This window comes from Cladophialophora yegresii (genome assembly GCF_000585515.1).
Source record: "Cladophialophora yegresii CBS 114405 chromosome Unknown aczIN-supercont1.2, whole genome shotgun sequence".
Taxonomy (NCBI): domain Eukaryota; kingdom Fungi; phylum Ascomycota; class Eurotiomycetes; order Chaetothyriales; family Herpotrichiellaceae; genus Cladophialophora; species Cladophialophora yegresii.
The window spans coordinates 2,025,963-2,039,189 of NW_006913046.1; the positions used below are offsets into that span (position 1 = coordinate 2,025,963).

The 13,227-nt window shown below is 53.3% G+C and overlaps 6 protein-coding genes across 6 annotated transcripts; 1 reads left to right on the forward strand and 5 right to left on the reverse strand.

The window, feature by feature from the left end:
• Positions 1–744: 744 nt before the first annotated feature.
• A1O7_02656 (uncharacterized protein) lies at positions 745–2,710 on the reverse strand (the record flags this gene model as incomplete). The annotated part of the gene is made up of 6 exons (XM_007756687.1): positions 745–1,002; positions 1,092–1,120; positions 1,218–1,967; positions 2,060–2,237; positions 2,289–2,418; positions 2,493–2,710. 6 exons carry the CDS (start codon positions 2,708–2,710, stop codon positions 745–747), a joined length of 1,563 nt encoding a protein of 520 aa, XP_007754877.1.
• Positions 2,711–3,532: 822 nt separating this feature from the next.
• A1O7_02657 (uncharacterized protein) lies at positions 3,533–4,000 on the reverse strand (the record flags this gene model as incomplete). Its single annotated transcript, XM_007756688.1, has 1 exon — positions 3,533–4,000. The coding sequence occupies one exon, from the start codon at positions 3,998–4,000 to the stop codon at positions 3,533–3,535; it is 468 nt and encodes a 155-aa protein (XP_007754878.1).
• A 1,070-nt stretch (positions 4,001–5,070) lies between these two features.
• On the reverse strand, positions 5,071–5,904 carry A1O7_02658 (60S ribosomal protein L17; the record flags this gene model as incomplete). The annotated part of the gene is made up of 3 exons (XM_007756689.1): positions 5,071–5,417; positions 5,614–5,830; positions 5,902–5,904. The coding sequence occupies 3 exons, from the start codon at positions 5,902–5,904 to the stop codon at positions 5,071–5,073; spliced, it is 567 nt and encodes a 188-aa protein (XP_007754879.1).
• Positions 5,905–6,376: 472 nt separating this feature from the next.
• Positions 6,377–9,022, reverse strand: A1O7_02659 (uncharacterized protein; the record flags this gene model as incomplete). The annotated part of the gene is made up of 2 exons (XM_007756690.1): positions 6,377–8,727; positions 8,830–9,022. 2 exons carry the CDS (start codon positions 9,020–9,022, stop codon positions 6,377–6,379), a joined length of 2,544 nt encoding a protein of 847 aa, XP_007754880.1.
• A 358-nt stretch (positions 9,023–9,380) lies between these two features.
• Positions 9,381–10,077, reverse strand: A1O7_02660 (uncharacterized protein; the record flags this gene model as incomplete). The annotated part of the gene is made up of 2 exons (XM_007756691.1): positions 9,381–9,722; positions 9,787–10,077. The coding sequence occupies 2 exons, from the start codon at positions 10,075–10,077 to the stop codon at positions 9,381–9,383; spliced, it is 633 nt and encodes a 210-aa protein (XP_007754881.1).
• Positions 10,078–10,875: 798 nt separating this feature from the next.
• Positions 10,876–13,035, forward strand: A1O7_02661 (uncharacterized protein; the record flags this gene model as incomplete). The annotated part of the gene is made up of 8 exons (XM_007756692.1): positions 10,876–11,016; positions 11,069–11,422; positions 11,475–11,614; positions 11,716–11,957; positions 12,010–12,278; positions 12,335–12,604; positions 12,658–12,777; positions 12,856–13,035. 8 exons carry the CDS (start codon positions 10,876–10,878, stop codon positions 13,033–13,035), a joined length of 1,716 nt encoding a protein of 571 aa, XP_007754882.1.
• Positions 13,036–13,227: the final 192 nt, after the last annotated feature.

A 13,227-nucleotide genomic window follows, 5' to 3' on the forward strand; every position in this document is an offset into this window, starting at 1 on the left:
ACGGTGGTTTAATTACTATGGTACATTATTACCTTAGATTCACAATCACATTCGGTTTCTCGAAATAGCATGAGTTCACACCCACACATGCGCAGTGACAGGGAATTTCCATAGACGGTACATGCGCAGTTCCCGTCCCCATCCTCAAGCCCCATTCCTTCGAGTTAGACCAATGGTATCACCTTCCCGCGCTTAATGGCCGGTAAGGCTTCATGTGACCTTGACCTTGACCTTGTACCATTAGAATACAGACTCGTCAAGATCACGCACCGTACGAGGATCCAGTACGAGTACCAGTACTGTCCACTGTGTACTATGTCCTCTATACTGTGCGGGTGTAGTCTGCCGTGCTTTGTACGGCCTCCAGTACCGACGGCTTCGATCCGGCAGGACAACCTCCAAGTAAGAGAGCGAACGAGCACTCGGTAAGCATGCCGGCGAGCAGACCCTCGTACGTGCATGCTTGCATAAAGTGCAGTACATGGCATGCAAGGCTACACAGCTGTCTCGTACATACCCTTCGCAGTGCACAACATTGTCCTGTGCCGTGTACTTCGTACCGTAGCTTGACTGACTTGCTCGTCTTCCTGTACCCATCTCCCTTTGTTTGTCCTCCAACGAATGCTGTCTCCAAAGATCAGCCGCATCCCACGTCTCACATTCTACAGTCTGCTTCGCCCATCGCCCCTGCCTTGTCCTTCCAGGGGTCTCTACACGATCCACTGTTTAGGGCACCGGACCACCTTAAAGCGTATACCGATAGAACGGACTTCTGTCACCCAACTCCAGCAGTTCCTGGTCGGTATACCGCGCCTTGACGGCCTCTTCACCTTCGCGCTCAATCAGGGCGTCACGGGCCCTGTTCTGCCGCGAATATTCGACACGGAGGATCATCGCGGCAATGATGCCCAGGACGCAGCAGCCGAGAGACACGCCGAAGCCGGTCGGGTATTTGGGAGCCTGGGCCGCGAGGTAGATGTTTGAGCCGCAAATGCCGCCCATCTATGGGTTATTAGTGTCCATGGCATACAATTGGGCGAGCGTCCGCTGGGTAAGGAAAAGAATCAAGTGGGACAGGTACTTTCACTTACATTGCCGATGCTGATCAGGAGGGCCATGCCTAGGATGGGAACGATGGTTAGCTTCTACTCCGCGCGCTAGGTACCGAATATGGCTTGAACCTCCGCCAAGGGAGTGCTGCGCAGGCGGCTACTCACCGACAGCCCGCTTCGACGAGGGCGCAAGGTTGTTCGCAACAAGCGTCACAACGCACGTGAACGGGCAGTACAGGCCCGTGGCGACGAGGAAGAGGAAGAAGTACGCCACACCCGGGTACCTGGGGTGCGGGATCGCGAGCTGCGCGATAAACCCGACGACTCCGATGGCAAAGCCGCCGATGATGAACGGTGTGCGCTGCTGGATGTGATCGGCCCAAAAAGCGACAATCACCGTGGCTACCATGCCCACGACGTAGATGGGGATGGTCATTAATTGAGCGTGCGCGGACGTGTAGCCCATCTGCCTGATCACCGTGGGGACTGTGGCCGTGAAGCCGTAGGTGCCGATGCTACAGGCCCAGAAGGGGAGGACGGCCATCCAGATGCGCCAGTCGGCGAACCCAGCGCGGATGTATGACCAGCTCATTTTGTCGGCGTTCGTGACGCGCCCTCCGCCGGACCCGGTGTGCAGGGCAATGCGGTTGACGATAAACTCTCGTTCCTCTTTACTCAGGAATCGCGCCGTCTCCGGCTTGTCGGGCAAAAGGAAGTACAGAGTGAAGGAGACGGCTACGGGTGCCAGGCCCTCTAGGATGAAGATCCACTTCCAGCCTCCCAGGCCAGCGATGCCGTCCATTTTCTCAATCGCGAACGCGAGGAGCCCGGAGAACGCGCCTGAGAGCGAGGCCGCCGCGTAGAAGACTGCCATCCGGCGTTGGACTTCATAGCGCTGGTACCAGATTGTGAGCACTGAGAATGGCCGACCAGTCTGTCAGAATGTGCGTTTGTCCAGGATGAAGCGAAACAGGCAACTCGCCTAGAGGGCGTGCAGCAATACTCACAATACGTAGCGGCAGGGAAGAAACCCGCCTCCGTCAGCCCGAGGAAGAATCGAGCAACCACGAGGCCTTGATACGTCGTCACAATTCCCATCAGCGTCATGACCAAGCCCCAGCAGAAGCAGAGGATAGAAATCCAGATCGACGGCCTCAGCATCTTGAGGATGATGTTGGAAGGGACCTGTGATATGTGAGCGTAAGGGGGCTCCAAAGCAGCGACGGATGAAAATACCTCGAACAGCGCATATGGGACGAAAAACACCGTCAACGCCGTGTTGTAGCGCATTCCATACAGATTGAGGTCCTCTTCCATGCCCGCGATCTTGGCATTTCCAATGTTGCTGCGGTCAATATACGCGAGGCTACCATTGACTTGGTCAGTGTCGGCTCGCACAGGATATTTCGTTGAGAGGACCTTGCGAATGCTCATACGTACAGGTACAGGACGCCCAGAAGGGGAATGAGTCGAAAGTCCACTTTCCTCAAGATCCTGCGCACTTCCTTCTGATCGTACTGTGCGTCAATCTGGTCGGCGGTGAAGCCCGCATCAACTGTGCGCAAGCCATCACTGCCGTCAACGCTGCCAGATCGGAGACCCATCTCCTTCTCGTTGGCTCCGTACTCGACGCGCTCGCTTTCGTGCTTTTCGGTCATTGTTGTGAGTGTCTTGATGGGGGGTTGTGGACACCACGGAATGAGAGCGATGCTGGCTCATTAAGTCGGGTGCCGGTCCTCAATCCCAGGATGGCCTGACGTGCGACAAGGATATTGGCATGCAGCCTGTGACTCGAGCAAGGCGGCGTCCGGCATCTTGTTGGAAAGCCTAAGCTCGTCCTGGTAGGCTGGGGTGGCCGGTCCTCATGGTCTCTGGACAGGAGGTTCTTCTCCGACGGAGTCAGAGTCGATCATGAGTCCAATCGCTTAGGTGCGAGGTCTGTCGATCTTAACTGCCGATGTCCTGCCAGGCATACACAGCATGTCAGGACAAGAGCTTGGCGAAATGCAACGTGGAGATCAACGTAGATTATGCCATTTACGAAAGTCATGAGCGCAGGCGAGCGAATCGTCAGTCAATCTGGGGATAGACTTGTCGTCCTGAGATGCGGAGGGAGCCCCTTGGCAAGCTCCGCCGAGTATCTGGGGTGCGTAAGCACCGAGGAGCCCTCGGTGTATACTGTGACAAGAACTGGGGTCGCAGGTGGTATGTGGAAGGTCGAGCTCCGGTGGCAGCCAAGCCGACGCCGATGTCCACCGGAGGAATTCTTGGTGCATGGAGTGTCGGATACAGTCGCCGGAATCGGTGCCGGATCGACAGCTAAAGAAGTTCTAAATTCCTTGCGTCTTGGGACGACGTTCTTCCAGCATTCGTCCATCGGGCGTGCAAGGGATTATTGTCATGCAGTGATCTCTATGAGACCTACAATCGCCGTTGCTCGCCAGCTTGTTATACGCAGTCCCTCCCATTCAATATGTCCTTCACCGCCTCTGCTGTACAACAGATTTCGTGTCCTCGTTGACCACCTCACTCAACCTAAATTCCTTGGCCAACGCCTTCATTTTTGATGAGGCCCTCCTCTGATCCCTTAACTGGCGCCTCATGTGTATGTCTTTGTTCCACATCTCGACAAGCTGTCTTCTGCGCAGGCACCACCCTGGATTCAAAATGGTAAGATACTTCTTACTGACACGGCGCTTCTTCTCTGCGGCGGCCTCCTCTGGTGAGAGCAACGCACGTGGTGGGCTGGCTGGGAAGGACAACGCTCTGTGGCCAGGAGTGCCTGGCTTGACGCCGGCGTGGAAGTGGAAGTGTGTGGGTGTCTTCTGTTGGAGTTGGAGACGTCTGTGGTTGAAGAACTGTTCCATCGACTTGTACTTGGCGTACTCTGGCTGAGTCTCATCCGTCTTGACACTGGCGTACTGTGGCCGAGAAGTAGCAGAGGACATTGGGATTGCTTTGAGGCGCATTTCAGCGGCAGTTCGACTGATGTGGTGGTGAAGAAGGGCACAGGTATTTGGTGGCAGTTGACCAGCCTGTGGGTGATGTGACGATTGAGGAAGCTTTGAAAATACGACGGCTGAAACAGATACAGCGACATCGCTGACGAGGTTGTTCTCCGGCGACGCTTAGTCGTGCAAATTTATCGACTCACTGTGCGGCACTGCCCTATAAGTGAATGTCTAATGCTGGAACGTCTTACGCCTGGCGAGCACCGACTTCGCGAGAGGATGGGCAGGGTGGCTACATGCGTCTGTGCCAATGACAGATGTCGGTTCCCTGTCACGCTGTTGTCGGATGATTTGTAACTGAGACCTCGACGGCTTGCATGTGGCGAGCCTTCCCTTCCTTCCCAACCCTAGAAGAGAGGAAGGCACGTCCCGAGGGAGTTCATGGCATAGCTAGTTCGAAAGTTGGTCTCTCTCACAAGAACCTCAAATAGACATTCAAATGAGTCCTGTTGGTGCTTGGGACAATGCAGAGGTTTAGGATGAGTTAGGATCAGGGTTGCACGCCATCAACCATGGGAATGGTCGACTCATACCTGCCTTATAAGAATCAAAGGAGAGAAAGGCTCATGGAAGGGAGAATTGTGGATGTCTTGATTACACCGCGGATGTCAGCCCAAAGAGCAGCTTCAGACCAGAGCTAATCGCAGTAGAAACACCATGATACCACAGCGACATGAATCCATCAAGTGGGCATAAAAGAGGCTGAGGTTAAGTAGCCGTTGAGAAAGGGCCGGGACAACACTATCCAGCGAGTGATCTGAATTTGTGATTATTGTCTTTTCATTGTGGAAATCACCATGGTCTGCACAGGCATTTCTTCACCCTAACGCGGGCCGATGCTGTCTGAGTTGCCATGTCATGCTAGGACCGGATTCTTCAAGAACCACACCTCGAGCTGGGTCGCCGCATTTTCCATGGGACTCCCGTGCATGCTTCATATCTGCTCAACCATTCCACAGGTAGAAACTTGGAATAGTAGTAACATATCGCAACCCTCGTTCAAGCATTTACGCAGCGGCAATGGCCTTCTGCCTCCGGGCAGCACGCTGTCTGGTGCTCAAACGTGTGCCCTTCTCGACACCCAACTCTTCGGCCTTGGTGACCGCCTCCTCCGCTTCCGTCAAGATCAATTCGATGTGGCAGGGATTCGACATGTACGGGTTGATACGCCCGTGAGCCCGGTACGTGCGGCGGCGCTGCTTGGGGGCTTGGTTGACTTGGATGTGCTTGACAATGAGTTTCGAGGTATCGAGACCCTTGGTATCGGCATTCGCTTCGGCATTCTTCAACAGGCCGATCAAGAACTCGGCGGACTTGACGGGCCAGCGGGCTTTCGAGACACCGAATTGTTTGCCTGAAGCAAGAAACTTGTCAGTCGGCTGTAAAAGTATCTCGCACAGACATTGCCGCCATGACCCGGACTCCCTCCACCACCTATTGTATGAACGCCCATGACCACGTTGATCATCGGTTGCGGAAGAGTGGTGAGCCGAATTTGTCCAACCGTCTGTCCTACAACCAATTCTTGGAAAGACGCAGAATGTTCGTACCTTGTGCGGTTCGGCCTGTGCTGCCTGCATATCTCCTCATGGGTACAGCCTCCTTGAGTCCTTTGACATTTTCGAGGTATTGGAGAGCGCGGTCAAGTTTCCATCCGTTGATGGCCTGGGCCGTCTCGCGGGTGTTCTTGAAGCTGACACGCAGGTAACTGCCACGGCTTCGAGCCGAACGGGCACTGGGAATGCGGTCGGCAGGGGCGTAGCGGACCTAGAGAGACGGATGTCAGCAACTGCTGTTCCTTTTGGGCATGATTCGGGGCGATAGCGGAGGGCGCATACCATCTTGACGGTGAGGTGAGGTGCGAGAGATGGTCCTTGTCGTCGTTGTCAATTCAATCTACAAGTGAAGCCCGCAAACTTCGTGTCATTTTTCGTTGTGGGAACTGCCAAGACTACGATTCGTGCTTAACGCAGCAGGTGTGCCGAAATCTGTTTCTCTTGGCGCTTGTTGGGTTGCTCGATGAGGCAATGCCATGCCGCAGAGCAATTTGAACATCAACCTTTCAATCATCATTGCCATAGACTCACGACGAAGACGCAGGAGCATTTCGCTTCTGAACACTTTCGTATGGTGGTCTAGAGTACTGTACAGGGGTTTATGACACTTGTGCTCCTCCGTTAGGCAGCTCATGCAACATTTGCCGTCGTCCTGTGAACACTTTTGTCCGGGTCAAGACCGCTTGACGAATCGTCCTGGCTATGATCCTTGAATCGCCTTATCGCCAGTGAACCCTCACGCTGTCCATCATTGCCTCTAGTCATCATCAGCTCCGGGGTTGTAATCGCCGCCCTCGGTTTCCTCCGTGCCCCCTCTTACAGGTAGCGGCGCAAAAAGCTCATCGTCGTCGGAGAATGATTCCTCATCAGCTGCACTTGCCATGATTTCAGCTTTGGTTTTCGGTCTTTTCAGCTGTTGCGTAGGCATTGGCATGGCATGCCGGATCAGCGCAGGGCTTTCCGATAGTGGTTCGACTGGTGGGTCCCACGTCTCCTGAGCCTCCATGAACGGTTCTTCATCACTATCCTCTTCGTCTGTCGAGACAAGAGCAGCACCTGCCAATTGACTCCCCTTGTGCTTGCTTGGTGTGAGCTGCACTGCACTTCCACCGTCGTGACTCGGTTCATCGTAGCCCGGCTCACCCGGGTAGTACACCTTGTTGTTGATGACTTTAGCTCCGGCTTTCCTGCCACGCTTCTTGAGACCCAGGATGGAGTCAAGAGAGGCAAAGTTCGTGAAACTTTTGGAAATACTGTCGATCGAGACCTGCTGGCCACTGAGGATCTTCAAATGCGTCCTCCAAAGTTCCAAGGTGTCTTTATCTCGAACTTTATCATACCTACCAACTTCAACTCCATTGATACTTTGCAAGTCTAGCGCCTCAGCACGAGTGTCAGCCCAGAACCAGAGCAATGGTTCTTCATGTGACTCTTCAAGGCGTTCGTCGGCACACGTCGCATAAATGCGACCTTCTTGGATGCCTTGCAAGTCGTAGTCCAATACTGGCTTGATGTACTTCTCGCCGTGGACGGGCTTTCTCTGTAACTGGCCTGTCCAGAGTTGTACTGCTGCAGCTTCATACAGTCTTCCCAGTATCTGGTCATGAGAGATTTCGTAGCGGTTTTGAGGAGCGTGTAGGTTGTACCAAGGACCGTACAATGCGGAGCCAACAGGTCGGAAGGTCGTCTTCACTCCTTCTGGCGGGACCAAAATGGCGTGAGCAGGTGCTTGCGAATGCGGATTCTTCTGAAAGTAGCGATTTCTGTCAATCGTGTACGCTTTACCGACAAGAGTAATGTAAGATTGCGTTGACAGTAAAGGAGAGTCTGGGAAGAAGTGCTCGGGCTTGATGTCTCGCAAATGTAGACGAATCGACTCGACAACCAAGACATCGGTACACGCCGCCTCCTTCGTCTCCGGCATTATCCGCACCGCATCTCCGATTGTGATCAACTCGGCGCCGATATAGACGCCCTTGCATCGGATACTGGCCTGAGGTCTCTTAATTCCTGATTTATCCTTTCCCCAATCTCCCTTGAAGTAAAACTTCTCTAAGAGGGAAATGCTGGTCATGCAGGTCAGAGCGTGTTCGATCGATGGGTGCCATTTTGTTCTCGGGATGCCTCGAAGCAACAACTGCCAGTGGCCGAGTGGTCGTATGTTGCGCAGCGGCAGGTATTTGTACTGTTTCGACGCCGTTTTATCCTCTTCGTTGTTCGGATCAGGGAAGGTCTCGATTCGAAAGCCGCCAGTGTTCAGACTGTTGGTTTTCTTTGGCATGTCTTGAATGTCGGAGAAATCCACCGGTCCATCAGCCGCAGTATCCGACGGAATAGCAGAGACCACTCCGGCTCGCCATGCCGGGAACCCGTGAAAGCATTTCTGTTCGAACGAGTAGAACTTGTACTCTTGCGTTCGTTCGTCCAGCATCAGATAGTGTCGATCAAGGAATATAGGACAAAAAAGAACGAGCTCGCCGACTCGCGGAACGAAAGAGTGCTGATGTTCAATCGAAGTGAGACTTTGTTGAAGTAAATCGACTCCGAACCAATCCTGCGCGTCTGATGGCGTCCAAGAGTGTTCTGCTCTCCAATCGATCGAGTTGGGTTCGCGGATATCGTCCTCGATCCCTTTCTTACTCTCCCTGTGGGCTTCTAGTGTCTTGAGCTGCAGCTTGTAAACATCCTCGGTGCCTTCGTCATCCTGAGCGTAAGGCGCACCAGCGGTTCTGACTTGACGTTGAGGCCGACTGGATGTGCCAGTAGTAGTTGGGCCGGCGACAGAATTTGATCTTGATGAACTGTCGCTCTCGTCCAGCAGCTGAGGTTTTCTTTTCTCCCGGACGCCCAGAGATTTCTTCTCGGCAGGAAGTCGCATTCGATGCCTAATCGGGGCTTCCTGTTTGAAGTGTCCGCAGTGGATGCATTCGCAGTCTCGTTCCATGCCCAACATCAACCATAGGAAATGGGGCTGGAAGCGTAAGGTCGAGTCATAGTACTTGCCGCTTGGATGGCCAAATAGTCGTTTGTACGGTGCTTGGCCCCCTGCTCGAGGCAATTCGAAGAGGGCAAAGCCATCAGGAAGTTTGTCGAGGTAGTACTCGACGCCTGGGAGCAATATCAGCACAGGATCCCCATTGGCATCACTCGGCGGTGACAAATACGAGGAGTTGTATTTGACTCCTCACACAAGGACTAGGCATCTCTTACCTGGTTGTTCAACGCCTAGCTTTTGGGCCCAGGCTTTGGCCAGGGAAATCAAGTACCGCTCCTCGGAACCCGGGCGATACGGCTTTGCTGGCCATTGCCGCTGCTCGCCGTCGCTGTAAGGTTCGACATGAAGTCTTTGCCAGTGGCCCTTTCTGCCGATGATTTCCCAGCCAACAGTTGGCTGCGGTGCCATGCTCACTGATTACTCCTTGGTACTTGAAGCTGGTGCTGGGAGGAAAATGATCATCATTAAGTTTCAGTGAAGATCTAACCGAAGGATGGTACGAAGCTGTTAGGAAGCAGGATGGTTTTCTCATTAGCAGCGGTCGTGTCTACAATCTGCCTCACCCAGATTCACTGATGGCTGCATTTAACCGTCACATGATACACAGTCAATTCAATATAGAGAGTTCTGAGCGAGATCTGAGGTAAGAGTGAGTTTAGCCTGCGAAACATTAGAAGCGAATCTGCGTGAGAGCGATGAAGAGCCACGCGCGAAGGTTGATAGTCACATCGGTCAGTCGCGTATTACTAAGCAAGCAACCAAATATCTATTTGCCGCCTTCTGCGCCGGGTATCAACGTCCTTTCCAAGCTGATCTGGAACTTGCGCCTGCCCTTTGGCACAAACCGACTCAACCCGTCGTCATCCATGTCGTAGTATAGCTGCCATTTTCGGGTGGCTGGATCTTCCACAGCTGTAAAGGCCTCGGTCTCATCGAAAGTTATGCCCTCCTCGTCCTCCGTCCAGTCCCACGGCCCGACGTGGTGCTCTATGCTGGCTGACTTGTTACCGTATTTCAACTCCATCGTGTCTTTGTCCACGTAGATCCAGTTCAACAACGGCGGGTCTTCTTGGACTTGACTGACCAGCCCAAGGGGCACAGGGACTCTCTGAGAAGTCATGTCAGTCTCGAGATGAAATGGGCGCAAAATATTCTGGCCGCGGATCGCTTACTTCGTTATCCGGATATTCAATGTAGAACGCCTCGATGACATATCCATCCTCGCAAGGATTTAGGGCTTCATGTGGTCCAATCCACACCCGGCCATCTTTTAGGACAAGTCGTTTCTCATGAATCTCGCGCGTGCGCGAACTCTGGGCTTCACAATACACGTCGATATAGAACTTTTGCATGCGCCTAGCATCTTTCTCCCTCTGCTTGTGTTCCCTTTGGCCATGGACGGCCTGGCAAACACCAGTCACGGTAGGAATCGCGGTGAGGATGAGAAGCCCAACGACGTCCATCAGGTCTCAGGTATCCGTGCCGAGGGGGGAGAGACGCGGCCACGTGTTTGTGGCACTTAATGTGCATCCATTTACCATTTCGAGGTCTCGTCAAGCCACAATGTGGGTTGCGCTGAAATTGGCAGTTGTTGGTTGTTGGAGAAGGAATTTGGCAGAGCGGAGGCACTTCGATGAGTCAAACATGCCAAGACTGTCCCGCTCTGACTTTCCTCACGTGACAACACTACGCCTTTCCTCAAATCTTCTCCAGAAACTCAACCCGGACGGCTACTTACCGTCGCGCTGTCTATCTTAGATCGGCTGCTAGGAGGCTTCTTCTTGCCGCACGATGACTGATATCTACCTACGGTTCAGTTGACTTGTTGGTTCGGAAGATGCTGCTCCTCAATGTTGGCCTGCTTTTACAGGGGTATAATCTGTCGATCAAGGATTGGCGTCAGAACCTTCGGCAGTTGACCAAGCGTGCTTCTCTACCAGCCTTACAACAGCACTGTGCGACAATCGTGAACCCTGGAACTCCGCTCCTCCACAAAGTTGGGGTGCCGCCAAGGGTTTCAGGGTGTCGTCCACAGGGTTACAATAGGTAAGTGGTAATAGGTGCTGTAAGTGGCCAAGTGCTTGGCTCGCTGTTCGGCATATCATCATCAAGGTTCCACAATGCAGTGCGATATCCGTGCTGTAAGTGGCGACGGGCTCTGTTCGAAGTTGGGGAGTACATATGCCTTCAAATGACCAGCGCAATCTGCCGCCCCTATGCCGTCTCTCCGTGAAACACTTCTGAATGTGGTCTGAGGTATCATGGCAGGAAGAAAGAACGACGGCATTGCAGCCAACTGGCGCTGCTTTGTCGCTTGTGCGATTATCACGCTATCGCCATTTCAATATGGCGTCGATTTTGGCCTTATTGGTGGTCTGCAGGCAATGCCTGGTTTCTTGAAGGTCTGCTCGCATTACGTCTTGCATTGGATCTCGACTGATATCAACCCGACAGATCTATGGCTATGAAGCCCCAGAGACTCCTATCGGGTGGAATCTTACGCCGTTGCGCCAACAACTGATTTCGTCGCTTATGACACTCGGCGCGTTCATTAGTTCTGGTGCTGCGGGTTTCGCGGCCGCGAAGCTCGGGCGCAGACACTGCTTGTGGATTGCTAGTGGCCTCTGTTGCGTTGCGAATATCCTAATGATGGCGACCACTCACATCGGAGCCTTATACGCGGGACGGCTACTTATCGGGTTGGCCAATGGCTACTTCATGACCTTCTCACAGCTGTACCTCCAAGAAAGCAGCCCAGCCAAGTATAGGGGTCTCTTTCTCTCAGCATTCCAGTTCTTCACCTCATTTGTACGTCCCTCAAGTCAAAGCAGAGCCTGGCAGCAATTCTGACCGTGTTCAGGGCACCCTTATTGGGACCATAATCGACTATGCCACCAGCAAGCGACCTGATAAATCAGCGTACCTTATTCCCCTCGGCATCATCTATGTCGTCCCCACCTTTCTGAGCATTGCGATGTTCTTCATTCCCGAGTCCCCAAGGTATGTGCATTTCAGAGCAGCGCCATATTGGCCCACCTTCTTAATCTTCGAGGGCCCGCGATACATACTGTGGCAAAAGATTCACTGACTGTCATGCACAGATGGCTGATCTTGCAGGGACGACATGAAGAGGGAATTAAGTCGCTCAAATGGCTGAGGCCGGATGGAGCGGATGTCAATGCTGAAGCGCTCGTCATTCGCACCGCGATCGAGAAGGAGATGGAGCTCAAGAGCAGCGTGGGAATCTGGGACATGTTTAGAAATCCTATCAATCGACGACGCACAGCTCTGGCAGTATGCGCGGTCACCCTTCAGGCTGCGTCAGGCTCAATGTTCATCATTGGTGAGTTTCTTTTTCCGTCCGTCTCGAGTTTGGTTCTGATCCAGAGCAACAGCTTACAAGGCATACTTCTTCGCCATGGCACATGTTAGCAACCCTTTCGGGATGAGTTGCATTCTAAGTGCAACTGGTTTGATTGCTATCCTTATCAACTCCACCATTGTTGTGCGATACGGAAGGCGCAGAGTCCTTCTCTTGAGTGGCCTCATCGTGTGTGGGATTCTGCAACTCATCATTGCAGTGGTCTACGACAAGGAGCCGGGCACCAAGACCACCGGAAAGGTCATTGTCGCCCTTGTCACCCTGTACATGATGAGCTACAATGTGAGTAGTTGTCCGAGTAGCAAGCCAAGACAAACGGAGATCTAACATCGGAACAGGGTATGATAGCGACTTACGCCTGGCTCTCCGGTGGCGAATTACCCACTCAGCGTCTTCGAAGCCATACCTTCGGTCTTGCTGCAGCCATCGGCTTCCTCGGAGCTTGGCTAACCACGTTCACGGCACCTTACTTCATCAACCCTGCCTCCTTGGACTGGGGCCCGCGATATGGTTACATCTGGTTCCCGTCATGCGTCGTCTCCGCGGTTTGGGTTTACTTCTTCCTGCCGGAGGTCAAAGGTCGCACGCTGGAAGAGATAGACGAAATGGTAAGTTGCACCTACGTTACAATGGAACGTGCATTACTGACAGCCACGTCCAGTTTGAGGCCAAGTTGCCTGCGCGGAAATTCCGAAAGTACAAGTGTGTGCAGAGTGCAGTCGTTTTGGAGGAGAAGCTGGGCAGAAAGAGCACAGAGGAGCAAGTGTGGGGAGACGAAAAGGTACATTCTTCCCGAACGTGACCATGCTTGCGAGCATCGAACAAACGGCTGACCCATCGATTTCTCCACAGGCTACAGCCGAAGCGACTGTCGCAACAGCCTGATCTGGTGCAGGGACGAGACAGGCAGTCTCGGCCGCAACCGAACACTGGGCTTGACGGAGAGGCGTTGGCGAGCTGCAAGGACAAGGGCGTTGATCGAAGGATCGACGAGAGGCTGAAGTCTTCCATCAGCGGGTCAACCCGCCCTAGTCACTAGAATACGCAGCCTCGCCATCCTAGCTCAGCAATTGATACCAGAGAGTCATTCCTAGCCCATCTAGGCTAGGCCAGTCGTGGCTCAGGTACACTGCCATTGCTGATAGCCTGAAGTACATAGCACAATGTGTTCGCAAATTCCAGCCTCGAAGTGGTCCAAATGAAGCACAAGCACAAAAAGTAAAGACAAGAA